Genomic DNA, 15,250 nt, shown 5'->3' with positions numbered 1-15,250 from the left:
CTGTGTCACCTACACTCCATATGGATGAAATGATATCGAGCAAGATTTGCTGACGCCTGAGCAGATACAGTTGCAGTTATTTGTAGAAGGAGCTGGTACTGTGGTGATGAGACAAACCCTGATTTTTACATGTTATGAAGCAACCTGAAGATAAAGGCAAAGCATAGCTCTAGAGATACCACAAAATCAGGATGCCACAAAGGAGTCCAGATTAGAAGAATGGTCACTTGGAGAGATGAAAAAACAGTGGGAGGTTGTAAAAACAAGGGCTTGTTCCAGTCAAACAGCATTTCCACAGAGGGACAAAAACCCACAAGCAGAATCTGGAGAAAGTTGTATTTGCACAGAAAAGGCAAAATCCAGAGAAAGGAAAATCATCAACACAGATGTTGCAGCTGGAATTGCATCTGTGAATGATTACCCTCAGAGTCAGCAGGCAGAACAGGGAGGCTCATCAAGAAACTGCAGGAAGTCCTAAAAGGAGTAGAGAGCTTCCCTGACCCCTTTTTCATATTCTGGATATTGAATGATGGGACTAAAATTAGAAACAAAGCAAACAAAAACCCCACGCACTAAAACAAAACAAAAAACTCTATTTACTGTTAGGCAAGAATTGAGAATTTGAAGATTTGAAAAAATTCCCACCCCAAAACAAAATAGCACATAATTAAGATTTCTATATCAGTACACATATCTCTACAGGTTAAGAAATATACTTCAAGATTCATCTGCACTTGTAGAGGTTGCAGAGTAACATTATTTGTTCTGGAGACAATTAGCAAGATACAGTAATCACAGTGGTTACTAAATGTAAAAATCAATATCAAATACTTGGACTACAATTCCTCTGACTTTATATCCAAGCAAATTGGTATTATCAGCTTGCTGAGACAAGTCAAAACATGACATAATGCTGTATTTTAATCTCTCAGATAAAGGTCTCCTGGGCATAACTTTATGAGCAGAATGCACACCTAAAATTAAAAAGGCACAGCAACAAATACTGCTTGTGAACAGAAGCAGCAGTTACATCTCAATTATCCTTTCTAAACAAAAAAACAACAGTCCCCCTGAAGCATATGAAGTGTCTTATATTAGTTTTACTACCACTCAGCTGAACAGAGTATCAGCTAAAATAAGCACAAACCCCAAAGGAAAAAAAACTGATTGTCTTAACAGAGAAAACTCAAGAATCACCTAAAACAATGGCAGGGACTTATTTAGGTTTTGACCAAAAACAGAGGCAAAAGAAATGTTTAGAACTTGGATATTCAAATATAAGACTACATAACTTAAACTCTTCAGGCATGGGAACAAAAACAATACTGAAAATGTAGATATAAACTCATGGTTCTTTCTTACTTTCAGAATTCTAGATTTAACAAACTTTTACTGGCCTAAGTCTGACTCTCATAAACAGGTATATGCAGTATTCTAAGCCAAAGCCCTGGAGTTCAGGACTCAAATACTGTGGAGAAAAAAAATGGTTAACCCTTTTTGCTAAGAGATGCTAGAAAGTCTATCATAACTTTTAGTTCAGATAGGACTGAAAGACAATTCTTGACCAAGCCTCATTTACATAATCAATAAAAAGTATATATCCTACAGCTGAAACCAACTTACAAGTAAACATCCCAGCACAATTATTCTATAATGATCTATTTCAATATAAATATTTAATATAAAAGATCATTACCTTATTACTCACAATACACCTCAGACAACCTACCAATCTGGGCAGATTAAACTGCCTGGTCTTCCGCACCCTGCTCATGAACCTCCTGCCCATCTTTTTGGCACGCCAGACTGATAAAAACATCTTGTGTTTAATGCAAGTTTCCTGAGGCTTGCTTCAGTCATCAAAATGAACCCAACTGCACCGAGAGCTCAGGGAAAACCTCGGGTGAAAATAGTGCAACCCCTTTCTAGGACAACTTGATGTTGATTACTGTATCTTAGGTTGTTCTAATGTGTGGATTAATCCACAGTCCATCTGTTACAGTTTTTCTTTCTTGTCTCTGTTGACAAGAATTTATTGAGCAGATCCTTATGGAGAATTGGGCAGATTTGGTCAACTACTTCTCACTATAAAACACAAACTGACACCTTTGCATGTATTTCCACATTCTTCAATTACAGGAGTTTAAAATCAGTAACCTATCAAGAACTTGAGCAATGCATTTTAATTAGAGACTGCATAACAGCTCCTCTGAAGTGTGACCACTGAAGTACGATACCAATCTAAAAATAAGCATGCCTGAGAGTATCTTCAAGTTTTCTTTATGATTCCCAATATTCTATGTATGTTCCTAACACCAGAAGCTGAAGATGGCAAAGCTTTACAAAGTTCTCGATTTAGAAAAAAGTAACAGATTGCAACCTTCTAACAATCATAAACCAACTTGCAAATTACATGTCAAGTGATCTTTGATTTCTACATGGAAACAGTATCTTCAGGTTAACCTCACCTACCCGCTCATACTGGAGCAGGACAAGAAAATCTACTCGGGCAAAGAGGAAGTTAAAATTACTTTGACTGTTGGCTAACCTTAAAAATGCACGGTTCAAATCATAAAAACCATTAGACTTCCTGAGAGCAGAAAAACTCTCCCAAATAACAGAGAAGGTTGTTTTAACCACAGCTCCACAAGCTCTAAAAGACTTCTGGGGAAACACTTGAGAAAACAGAGGAGATTGGAGAGAAAAGGAGATAAAAAGAAGGGAACCTATTAATCTTATCAGCACAAGATTTGGGTTCACATGGAAAGGAGACTGTTAGCATTGAAGGAAGAAAGTGTAAATATGCACATTTATGTAACAGCTATTCCCATACAGCTTAATGGGAAGGAGTTAAATAAAAGTGCTTGTTTGCAGTTGAAGAAAGAAGCAATGTATGCTGTAATGCATTGGGTGGTATAGCCAGCAACCAAAAGACCACCAGCAGTTGAAAGATTATTTCAGAGGGTGACTGTAGGTCATTGTGTTTATGGGCTATAAAACAACTATCACCTGCTAATCTACAGTTCTGGATATAAATTTTAATTTCTGAAATACCCATTCCCTAGTCATTTTCATAATTTTAGAGACTTAGCATTACTGACTATAGTTTAATTGGTATCTCCTGAGTAAACTCTTTACCAAATGGAGGGGTCAAAGTAGTTCATTCTTCATTCCACAGTAGCTGCCCTCTATCTCTGATCATTCTTGTTGTTCTTCTTTGAGCATCTAAATTTGCCTTCTTAATCAAGATAATGAATGGTGCAGATTTCTGGAGTGATAAGATAATGCAGTTTTATTCCCATTTGCTTCACTGATTATTCCTTGTGTTCCATTTGCCTTTTTGACTGTAAATTGAGTACTGAGATGATTATTCCATTAATCTGTTATAACCCTGAGCTCTTATTCCTATTAGATAATGCAATGAAAAAACAAGTTCTTCTGAGATCCTTCTGGTAACCTCCCTCTGTAATTACAAATCTTCTTCCTTACCCTTTTCTTTTGTTGTTGGTTTGGTTTTGGTGGGGCATTTTTGTTTACTTGGTTTAACAACTAAATCCCAATTTTTTTTTCCTTATTTCATGACAGCTTAAGTGTTCCCATAATGTTTTTTGAGTGCATCTATTGTTGCATCTAAGAAAACCTAGAAACTTACATCAAGATTATTTTTAAGCACATGCTTTAAGGGATTTGTGCAGCAGAAATTCTCTTTGCAATGCATTCATTGCTTTCTCATCTCTCATTTCTCCACATGCTCATTGATTCTGCTCTTTAGAACAGCTTCACCATGTTTTGCCAGTACAAAAAAGAGAGCGAGTTCCAATTTCTCCTCTCCCTTCTGGAAGCTATTTTAAGAACAAGTACCACCTTGCCATATCTCATTTCTGTGATACCACAGTCAGAATAAGTGGGCTATTACACAGCACTGCAGCACTAATAGATAAGCAGTTTCAAATCAAGGTTAATTTAAAATCATTAAGCTTAAATACCATTAGGTCCTGGAAATAGTTTTCCAAAGATGACTAAACATGTGAAAAAAAGCAGGCATATACCGAGTGGGCACAAGATATTTATTTCACAGACAGTGCAAATAGTCAGCAGAACTCTTGTGCTAGCATTACAAAGCCTGTCTCAGCAAAGGTTTGGGTACCAGCTGAACCACCATAGACATTTCCTTGAAACTATGTCCACTTCACAAAGTACAGGATATGGAGCACAAAACCACAAGTTGCTGCTTCTAATCAAGAGGAGAAGAAAGGCTGAAGGATATCTCACTCTACAGGCACTCACAGCACTAGGTCAAATCAACTGCCCAAGGAACCCACTGCCTCTCTCAGCAGTGAACAGGGAAGGTGTACAATGATCCTTCCCTGTTCAATGCACCATCACAAGCTCCAATAGAGGTTCACAGAGCCAAAGAAGGCAAACTCTGCCTTGCTGCTTATATTCTAATAAAAGATTACTTGCACTCTGATGCAAACTGAGCCTGAATATTTTCTCCAGATCTGACACTGCAAAGGGTAAGCAGAGATAAAGCACGGGGCACTGCCACTGGGTATAGCTACTGCTTCAAAGGCTTCCCTGGGTGCTTCACCTGGGCAAAAATATTCCTTGAGCTAGAATTTAAGGGTAAAACCTCAATCTTTTATTCAATGGGGAACAGTATTTCACCTCAATTTGAAGCATTTCATTGTTCAGAGACAGGAAAATAGTAAGTCATTTGCATTTAATGTCATAATATTATGAAGTCAGTCTTATTCTCTGACATAAGTTTATGTAACTACAAGAGTCCTCCAGTTGTTTTAAATGGATAAACAACATTAATCCACATGTTCCCTTTGGTAAAGGGAAGTGGGGATTTTTACTGCATCACCTGAAGCACAAGTACTGCAGCAGAACACAGCAGCCCCAGCCAGAATCCCAGCTCCGTGCAGGAGATGGAGCAGGCAGCCAGCAATGGAAGGGCTGATCCCTGCACTGCCTGTCCCCAGCACCCCCTGCACAGGGATGACCATTCCTAGAACATGTGAGGACAGGAAAAATGGCCAACTATGCTGCATGAAATACAAACAAGAGTCCATGATTATGGAACTACGAGTTAAAGACTTCCCCCACCAACCCAACCCGACTTCTCACAATTTCTAGAGTATTCTCCTACTCCACTGATAATTGCACAAAGCTGCTCTAAATATACCATACGTTCAACCAGTAGAATGTCTTTAGCCACTTATAGATGTAAGATTGAGTCTGCAATTAAAATTCTCATGTGCATGAAAAAGCAATTTTAGGCCCCTTACTAGGCTAACAAAGCCAGTACAATGTTCTAACTAAAAAATTTCTGTTCAGCTGTCCATATCTGTGACACATGAAAGGAACAAGCTAGGAGCAGGCATTTTCCTCACACCCTTTGAAGATTGATGCTATGGTGAATATCTCCAGCAACTGATGATTGAAAAAGATTTGATTAAAGGAAGAAGAATAGAAATTTTTCTCAGCCAGTAAGTCTAGCTTCCTGTTACCACATGCAGCCACATGATAATATCATTTATAAACTTATCAACTACTTTGGAAAGTTTTTTAAAACTTGTGCAAATTTCAAATTGGAATTATGAATATAATGGAAATGCATTGAATATTGCAATATTAAGAATTTATTTGAGACCAAGATAAAGATTTATCATACTATTCATGGTATACTTTTCCAGTACAAGGCATACTTAACAGCCTACAAATTATTACATGTTCCCTTTAGAGTTTCTGCATTAGCAATGAAATATTAGCCCCAAATACCAACACACAATACACAAACGTATTACAGAAATATTTGGAAGCCCCATTCAGGTTCTACACTTCAATACTCAATTACCATGCTACATCATATATATATACACATATATGATAAATAATCTGTCACACCCATTGCTCTAAACAAAGATTACTAATTCTTTTTGCCTTATTGCCCCACGATTTTATAGCCTTGCGATAATCTGTTATTCCAAGTTTTTTTCCTTGATAGAAAAGGTCAGCTAGCGCATCCCGTCCGTGGCCGGTTTCTCCCGGCCGGATCCCGCTGTCCCGCAGCGCCGCCCCGCGGCCGCTCCGCAGAGCGCAGCTGCCCCGCGCCGGAGCCTCCGGAGCGATTGGAAACCCCACCCTGGAGAAATTCTCTACTCGCTGCTTACCTACCTGAAAACCTTCTTCAAAACATTTGGGATTTCTACATGATTCTCTATAACATTAAATACTTTTTTTTAAAGGTGTTTTACAGTATTAGCATTCCATTCCACACAGTATTAGAGAACAGAGGACACAAAATCTGTTGGTCCAAGATTACTTCTTTGATACTAGAGACACAGAAAGCAAACATTTCTGCTTAAACTGACAAATTTCCACTCCAACAAAACCTTATAAGCCTTCAAACTTTAAATTGGTACAGCTAGTCTCTCTTATTTTATGCTAATTGCAAATGTGCAATATTTTAACCCAATCTGAAACTGAGGCAGCCCATTCCCCTGTCAAATAAGTTAAACTACTTTCATTTACTACAGTACTTTACATTTGATAAATAGCCACATACTTACCTAAAAATTTGGGATACACATTTGCATTTTTGGTCATTGAAAACTACTATTTAAAATAGGATTTACCTGTTCAAGTTATTAAAGCTATTTTAAGTCCTATAATATTTGAAAGCTTCTCTCAAAACACAAAATGCAAGCTAGACAGAACCAGGTATCCTCCTTTCCTTCTGTTCTTCTATATTATTGCTCCATACTGCAGACAGCTTGCTATAAGAGAAGGTATTCCTCAAAATCCAATTTTACTGGCCTACACATGTTGCTTAAAAAGCAACATAAAATCATAAAACCACTGACTTCTTCAAACTACCAACTCTGTACTTGAAATTTTAAGTGCATTTAGCATTTATATTTAAAACAAAAAGTAAACTCCTCTTATTCATTATTTATATTATTATTTTTTGTTTTATTAATGACATAAACACAATATTTTCTATTACATTTTGTTTCCTTAAGCAATGGACTATTGAAGAAAGCTGATCAAGACCTTGTATATCAGCCAAGACCTGGTTCCTTGCACAGTGCACCAAGCCAACCTACCAAATAAATCATCACACAAAGCACTCTTAAATCAGAGCTGTTGTTGTTAAATTGATCTTCAGCATGAGCTATGCCAAAACTATGAACATCTTTTGCAGATCAGACCAAAAGCAGAGCAGACCAGCTATGCTAATAACACAATAGCAACCTTGGGTTTTTCCTCCAGGAGAGAAATAAGCCAGCAGTCAATTAGCACCAGAATTCAGAATTACATAAAACACTGGTTAACAACTGAAACCTGGAATACCCATCCCAGTTCTCAGATGAACAAAGCTTTGAACAATTTCAATTAACCATACATTGCTTTGAAATTAATAGAGAGGAGTTACGTGAAAATGATCAGATATATGCTAAAAATGGTAATACAAACTGAGATAATACTTCCCTTATGAACATTCTTCCCTACTGAGTGATGATTTCCCAGCATTTAACAATGTGAGACAGATAACAGCAATCCATCTCAGAGACCTAAGACACAGTATTTTGACAAGGCCTCAACATATTTTGTACCTACACTTGATTAATTCTATTTCAAAAATAGTTTTCTTTCTTTCTTCCAGACAATTTTACAGCTCCTCTCTTTGCCTTTTGATCCTTTTATGCTTTCTAAAGGGCAAGAGTAACTGCTCAAGGAATTAGGAAAAGCTTGTGAATAAACAGAGCTGGCCTTAAGTCCCCAGAGGAAGAGGATCTTTTAAAATTTATTTCAAATGGTTGCATATAAAAGATGCTTCATTACTTTCAGAACATCAATAAACTCAGGGAATTAGACATGTGAAAGTGTGTTACTGTGTGTTTAACTTCAGAGACAAGACAAGTTAAGTCCTAGCCATTCCCAAAACTGAAAGCTTTGTCACATGAGTATTCTCAGAAGGCTCTTCAGAGGGCAATACAGCCCACTTCTAAAAGGTTATTCATTAGGGCTTAAAGAATTCAGCTTGTCTAGCTGAAGACTATGGAAAAATACTGAGAATTCATTATGGAGATATAAGTAAAAATCACTGGTTCAATATCATCATACACATTTTAAAACTTTCAAAAAAGCTGGAAAACAATTGCACTCACACACTACAGTTGGTTCTTCTACAGAATCTTTATAAGTAAATGATAAAGAGCTAATACATTCAACAAAATTTTTCCTCATAATTGAAAAAATGGAAATATAACTAGGTTCAAAACATTTTTTTTTAATATCATAGAAGGGTTAGGGTTGGAAGGGGCTTAAAGATCATCCAGATCAAATTCCCTACTATGGGCTCTAACACCCTGCACTAGATGAGGTTGCTCAAAGCCCCATCCAACCTGGCCTGGAACACTTCCAGGGACAGGGCAGACACCCCTTTTCTGGGCAACCTGTGCCAGTGTCTCATCATCCATGGGAATTTCTTACTAATATCTACTCTGAATCTACCCTTTTTCAGTTTAAAACTATTCCCCATCTCGTCCTATGGCTACATGACCTTACAAAAATTCCTTCTCCAGCTTTCCTGCAGCCACTTTATGACTGGAAGGGGCTCTAAGGTCTCCATGGAGCCTTCTACTCTCCAGGATGAACAGCCCCAATTCTCTCAGCCCTTCTTCACAGGAGAGATGCTCCAGCCCTCTAATCATCTCTGTGCCCTCCACTGGGCCTGCTCCTTTTGATGTGGACCCTGTTGCAGGTGGGGTCTCAGCAGAGCAGCCCAGAGGGCAGAATCCCCTCCCTCCCCCCCTGCTGCCCATCCTGCTTAGGATGCAGCCCAGAACATGTTTGGCTTTCTAGGCTATGAATGCACATTGTTGGGTCATGTCCAGCCTCTCATCCAGCAGCACCCCCAAGTCCTTCTCCCCAGGGCTGCTCTCAGTGTAACAGCATCTGTTCTTTGCAGTTACAAAGGACACTATCACATGCAAACAATTCATGCTAAAGTACCAAGCTATAAGCCTACCACAATGTAAGTCCATCTCATCACTCTGAAGCCCAAACATTCCCCAGTGTCAAATAATTTCTCCACTTTTCCCTCAAAACCAGCCATAAAGACTCAGAGATGTTATAGAAAATGGCATTTAGTCTGACACACAAAAACACTGCTATTCAGAACATGATTGAGCTACATCTATCTACCAACATGGTAAATAAAACTGCTTATTGTTACCCCCTCCCAAACCTCAGATCTTTAAATCTGTCTTCAAGTTTCTGAAGTAATCTTGGAAATAATGGTGCTGCATGCTGAAAAACTCCAGAGACATATATTTTACGTGGCTTATTACATATTGCACACAGATCCTCAATTAAAATATTTACTAGAAACAAACTTGGAATTGACTCTACAGGTTTCTGACCAAAAACCCAAAATGAAACCAACAGCACAAACTACAGTGCCCCTTAAGTTACCTATAGTTGTTTTCTGGGCATTTTACCACCATGCATGTCTAGTTAGAATGTGTGGAACTAAGTCAATGCTTTAATGTCTACAAAGTAAATTTCAGTAATGAGCGGTTCTGTAAAAAAACAGAAAGAGGTGCTTTGCATCCATGTTTTTGCCCCACAGAATTAAATTCCTGAGGAGCATTCCAAAACAGTTCACTCTTGAACTTTAAAAATGCCTACCTTTACTGGTGAAATATGAGAATGGGAAACAAATCCATGGACATTCTCAATCTGGGACAGATTCTTCTCCGATACATGGACCAGCTCTGGAGCCGTCACCTCATTGGCAATGTGTGGGGAGCTGTGCTCCTGTGGGGGGGTATCTTCATCCTGATAGCGGTATTTCTGGAAAAAATTACAGGAAAACATCAGGCCACCACAGAAATCAGAAAAGATTATCCACAAATACTAAGTCAGACAGAAATAGTTGTTCTTATGACCTTGCTGACTTCAAGGCAATAAAACCTATAAATAAAAATTTTAATTAGTATTTTTAGTTTAAAGACTGGTCCTATGCAAAAATGTTCCAGCCCTTATAGTCCCACCTGGGATTACTATAAAGATACCTAAATCCCAGCAGAGTTTACTGTGTCCATGAGAAACACCCCAACATTTTCTAAGTACATTCATTTTCACTATTACTATACTCCCAGGTACATAAATAGTTATTATTAGCTTATAGGGAAAGCATGTCATATTATTAAAGGTACAGAAAAACCTTCTAAACACATACTCATTTAATCTTGGGGAAAGTTACTCCTGTTACTGAAGCACATTTAGGATATAAGATATTTCCTTAGAGTTTCTTTTAAACAGAATTCCAAGGTCTACATACTACATCTTAAGTAAAAATTAGACTTTTTTTGATAATTCTTTTCTATATCATAACCCAGTACATAACTGCAAGTAACCCTTTGTCTGTAAGCACAGGAGCACCACACCAAGGTAGTAGCTGGCAAACAGTGCATAACTTCTAACCCTCTCAAGAGTTACATGCAATTTCGATTTCAGGTTACCACAAAGATCCATTCCCTTCATCAAAAACACCAACAAGACTACAAAGTTAAGATCTACAGGATAAACTACAAAGAAACTGCTTGAAATGATCTATCAGTTACCAGCTCCTGTAATGCTTACCACATTCTTAACCCAACTGTACAGTAGAAGCAATTCAAGGAAAAATACTAATTGGTAGAGAAGCACAAGACCCACTTCTTCCAGATAAGAAATAACTTCTAAGAAAAAAGCAAGAGCATTACAACTTCTGTTACCACCAGAACCCAACTTCAAACAGTTCCAGACCTTCTCCTCAGCTGGATGTACCAAAGGAGAGATGGTGAAGTCTGACAGTTATGAAAAATTGCAGTGGTTACTCAAAAAGCCCCAATTTTTCAAATTTTTAGCAGAGAGGTTTCATGAGATAATCAACTTAATAACTCACTACTACCAGAAGATAGATTTTTTTTTTTATTTCCTTTCCCTGCAGCAGTGAGATGCTGGATTGCTCAGTCTCAGATAGCTGCCATTCATCTTTTTTCTGAGATTGACTTGTTTTTCACTTATCAAAATAAAACCCTGAAAGGAGTTGACATTAGCTCTCTAGAACAGCCATATTAAACAGTGGAAACAGAGAAGAATTATAATTTAAACAAAGTGTTGGCCAAAAATACAAGGCTACATTACCGGAGTATAAATTAGACCGCATTGTCAATTAGAGAAAATAAACATTGGAACTCCAAGAAGCAGAGAAAATGTCTTGCAGCATCAGAGAAAGTAGGAATTCTGTGAGTTGAAAGCAGCCTGCTCCACTGATGAAGGCTGTATTTTGCTGTACTCGTGATCCAAAACATCCCTAGCAGACCTTAAGCTTTCATTATGAAATACAGGAAAATTATTTGAAAGTGGATTTAGTTTCCAGATCATCTCAGACAAGGTCCTGTAGAAGCTAGAAGAGGATCATTCCAGTTTTACTGTGGGGGCAAGGGCACACACAGCAACATCCACACAAAAAAAAAAAAAAAACCCTGAACACACTAAGCATAGTCATAGGTCAATCAAAACTGATTTCCTTTACAGAACAGTTAGTATCTTTAGACAAAGCATAGAATTATCTTGCTTTTTTTCCTGAAACCAGACATATTTACTAGAAACAGGTACTATTAGACACAGATGCTTGAACATGACTGAATGCAAACAGGCTCTAGATTTCACTAACAGACATGTTTACATTATAGTGTGTTATCAGTCCTTATAATAGTGCATATGAAATTTTAACAGATCGGTGTTTCATTATTTTGATTAAAAATTAAAAAGTGTTGTGATAAAGAATTCTCCCCTAAAAGGCAGTGACAGGGCCTACAACCTTCTAAAAAAAATTTAAAAGTGAATTGCTAATTAGATTTTGATGTAGTACTTGAGACTGACATTACTATTTGACATGAAGTTGTTTAAGAAAAGACTTAGTGCCATGTGTGGTTGACAAGGTGGTTTTAGGTCATAGGTTGGACTTGAGCATCTCAAAGGTCTTTTCCAACCTTGTTGATTCTGTGAAGTGCATGAAAACATAATATTCACACTAGGTCCTGTTCTGAAAAGTACCACAGTCCTTCACAGAAACTACTTTTGAGCAAAGTGCTTTAAATAAAGCAAACTACTCTATCTTGCAACAGCTAATTCTCCATGGAAGTGTTTCTACTGCTTTACTACAGAGCACCACCCTTGAATACAGTGTGAATACAGTGAATACAGTGCCTCTTGCCTGAGGCAGCACAAGTGAGTTCAAGTGAGCTGCTTGGTCAAAGAGCCATCACCCACCACTGTCCCTTCCCTTCCTCTCCCAGGAGCTGCCAGCCCCTGAACAAGAACTCAGCTGCTCCAGTCATGCCAAGTTAATTGTGCTGCTGCATCCAAAGCCCTGTACAACTTCCCTCCATAGGGGTCTAAAGACACAATTTCACAGTACAGCCCAGCTCTCTCCAAGGACAGCCAGGGTCTGAGGAAGCAGAACACATTCACTTGCTCTTGGTCAGACTGTACAACTTCATCTCCCTGCCCCTTGCTGGGAGCACACAGCTGACTTCAGACAGTGAGCAAGCTCAGCAGGCTTATCCAGCAGAAGGTTTCTTACTCTCTTCCAGCTGTAACAAATTTTCTGTATTTCCCTGAAGTGGCTCATGACAAGCTGAGACACACAGCAATGCTGGCCTAACAGGGAGAAAAGCAGGCAAAGAGCAAAGCCAACCCACCACCAGTGGCTAGGAGCAGGTCATTATTCTGCTTACAAGTCAGAGAATGCAATCCCACACCCAAATCCAGGCTCAAGGAGATCCCGATTTACAAGGACCAGCCGAGCAAGGGACACATCAAAAGAGAAAAAGATGTGGCAAAGCAGCTCTGAACTTGCAGACAGTCTCACCTGCACACCTCCCAATATTCAATCAGGTAGTGGCCAAGTAATTTAACTCCATTTTAAGGAGCTTTATGAACTGCTTTATAGTTTATAACCTTAATTTTAAGTTCAAAGCAACCAAGTGCTAAACATTTAATCCAATACTTCTGACAGACACTGCCCCAAAGGATTCTGCTCCACAATAGTAGTTTTAGATCACTTGCACAGTATTCCCCAAGTTCAAATTCTTGTCCTTGTTTAATAATTTCCCCATTTTACCAGTTAAACTAAATCTGAAAGGACCCTTCCAAAGATCATTCCAGCAATTGAAGTTATTGTGAAGCACTGTTTTACATGCAACACCACCATTTCTGCATAAAATGATCTGGCTACAATGTCAAAAGCAAACAGGTAAAGAGACCTACAGCTCTCAGATCTCCCCAGCTTTCACAACTCTGTCACTCCTCAGCAGAAAGTAACTTCCAACAACTCTAATAACAAAAGTAACAATACAGACATTTTGCACACCTTGCTAAAACAAAACAAATCCAAAATGAAGAGTATGTTAAAGATGCTAATGTGATTTGTACAAGTCTTTCCTGCAGTCCTGTAGAAACTAGTGCTTAGGAAAACAATAGTTCCTTCCCACAAAGAAAGAACAGACACAAAACTAAAGGTATGCTCCAGTATTGCAGAACTGAAGTCAACTTGAAAACATCTTATTTGTACAAAACAAGAAGATTACGAAAGCCAAATAAAATCTCTTTGAAGGTAAACAGTAATTCATACTGATAAGTTAAAAGGCTGTGAATAACAAAAGAAGCTTAAGTAATGCAAGAAATTATTATAGTGTTTGTGTCTTTTTTAGAACTTTTTCACTGATCATGGAATAGGACATTCAGTATTATTTTCAACTTAGGCATCAACATATGATAAAGTGAATGATTTGCAATATGGGGGGAGAGAGTTTTTGATCTTTGTGTTTGCTTTTTCAAAACCAAGTTCAGCACTTTGAGTAATTGCTTCATTCTCAAATAAATGCACTAAGTTTTCTCTAAACACTAAAGAATGACAAAGACGTAAGGCATTTCACCCTTCTTCAACAGCTTCAGCTCGACATTGTATCTTGAATATAACATGGTTATTTAGGTCACAGTGTTCCATCATATGTCAAAACACACAGCTAGTGTTAAACTTATTCATGTAATGCTTCATGTCATGGACATCCACAAACAATAAAACAACTGAAGAGAAATACATTTACATTTACAAAAACTCCAGAAATACTTGTAATAAAGTTCCCCTGTTCCAGAAGGCCAAGGAAAAGAGAAATAAAGAAGATAGACTCAGATTGTGAATGTTCTTTGTATACGGTCTATAAAGGAAGATTGAAAATACTATTTAATGTGATTACTTGTGTGATACTGTTTCAATATGTGAAAGACTGGTACAGGTATACCATATTACTGTTTCACATTGTCATTTAAATCCAAGGGCTGTATCTTCTCAGAGGACCCAGCCCTAGAAATTGTCAAGAGCCTGGTGCATCTCTCAGCAATCCTTCGGTCCGTGCGCCTGGGAGCAGCGCAGGCACGGAGCTCGCACAGGGCAGCGGCTGCAGCCCGCGCTCACGGGCAGATAGCGGAGCCGGGGCGGTCACGGCCCGGGACAGCGCCAGGAGCCCGCGCCGAGCGCTCCCCGCTCGGGAGCCGCGCCCGCCCCGTGCCCCGAGCGGCGCCCGCAGCGCCCCCCGCCGGCCGCCCCGCGCGCCGCCGCCGCCATGGCCGAGCCCGCCACAGCCATGGCCCCGGCGCGGCCGCTCTTAAAGGGACAGCGCCCTGCCCGCCGCATCCCCGCTCCCACCGCGCCGCTCCCCTCCAACCTGAGCGTGTCCCGCAAATGAGCGGGCAGCTCCGCAAAAAAAAAAGGAGAAAAGAAAGATTAGTGTTACATAAAGTAGTTTCCAAATGGCATCAATAAATAGGTGCATATTTCCAATTCAAAAATGCTTTAGACGCAGGAAGGATAAGGCAAAACAAAGCAAAGTCCTCCTCCTCGAAATAAAACATTCAACTTTAAGTTTTGTAATATTTACACTATCAAAAGAGCCATAAAATTTAGATTCCTCCCTCCCAATGTAGGTGACATTTATTCACCATCAAAATTTTGTGAAACATATACACATGCATATATGTGTATATATAAATGCATCGCACATGCACATATGTGAGTATATATGTACACACACAACTGATCCCACTGAATAAGATAAAATCTAGTTGAAATATTTTGTCACAAATAACACACATGACTTGGAAACCCTGAATATATAAAGAA

General features: G+C 38.8%; 1 protein-coding gene across 7 annotated transcripts in view; it reads right to left on the bottom strand.

Moving 5' to 3' along the window:
- DLG1 (discs large MAGUK scaffold protein 1) overlaps positions 1 to 15,250 on the bottom strand; it is a 434,654-nt gene that overhangs the window by 80,955 nt on the left and 338,449 nt on the right. For all 7 annotated transcript variants that reach the window (XM_079315711.1, XM_079315713.1, XM_079315714.1 and 4 more), the window contains one exon: positions 9,706 to 9,870. In XM_079315711.1, coding sequence (XP_079171837.1) covers positions 9,706 to 9,870 — 165 coding nt within the window. The remainder of the gene's footprint in view (positions 1 to 9,705; positions 9,871 to 15,250) is intronic.

This window comes from Erithacus rubecula (genome assembly GCF_903797595.1).
Source record: "Erithacus rubecula genome assembly, chromosome: 11".
Taxonomy (NCBI): Eukaryota; Metazoa; Chordata; class Aves; order Passeriformes; family Muscicapidae; genus Erithacus; species Erithacus rubecula.
Note: the sequence above shows the minus strand (reverse complement) of the source record. Positions and strands in the feature narration are given on the sequence as shown.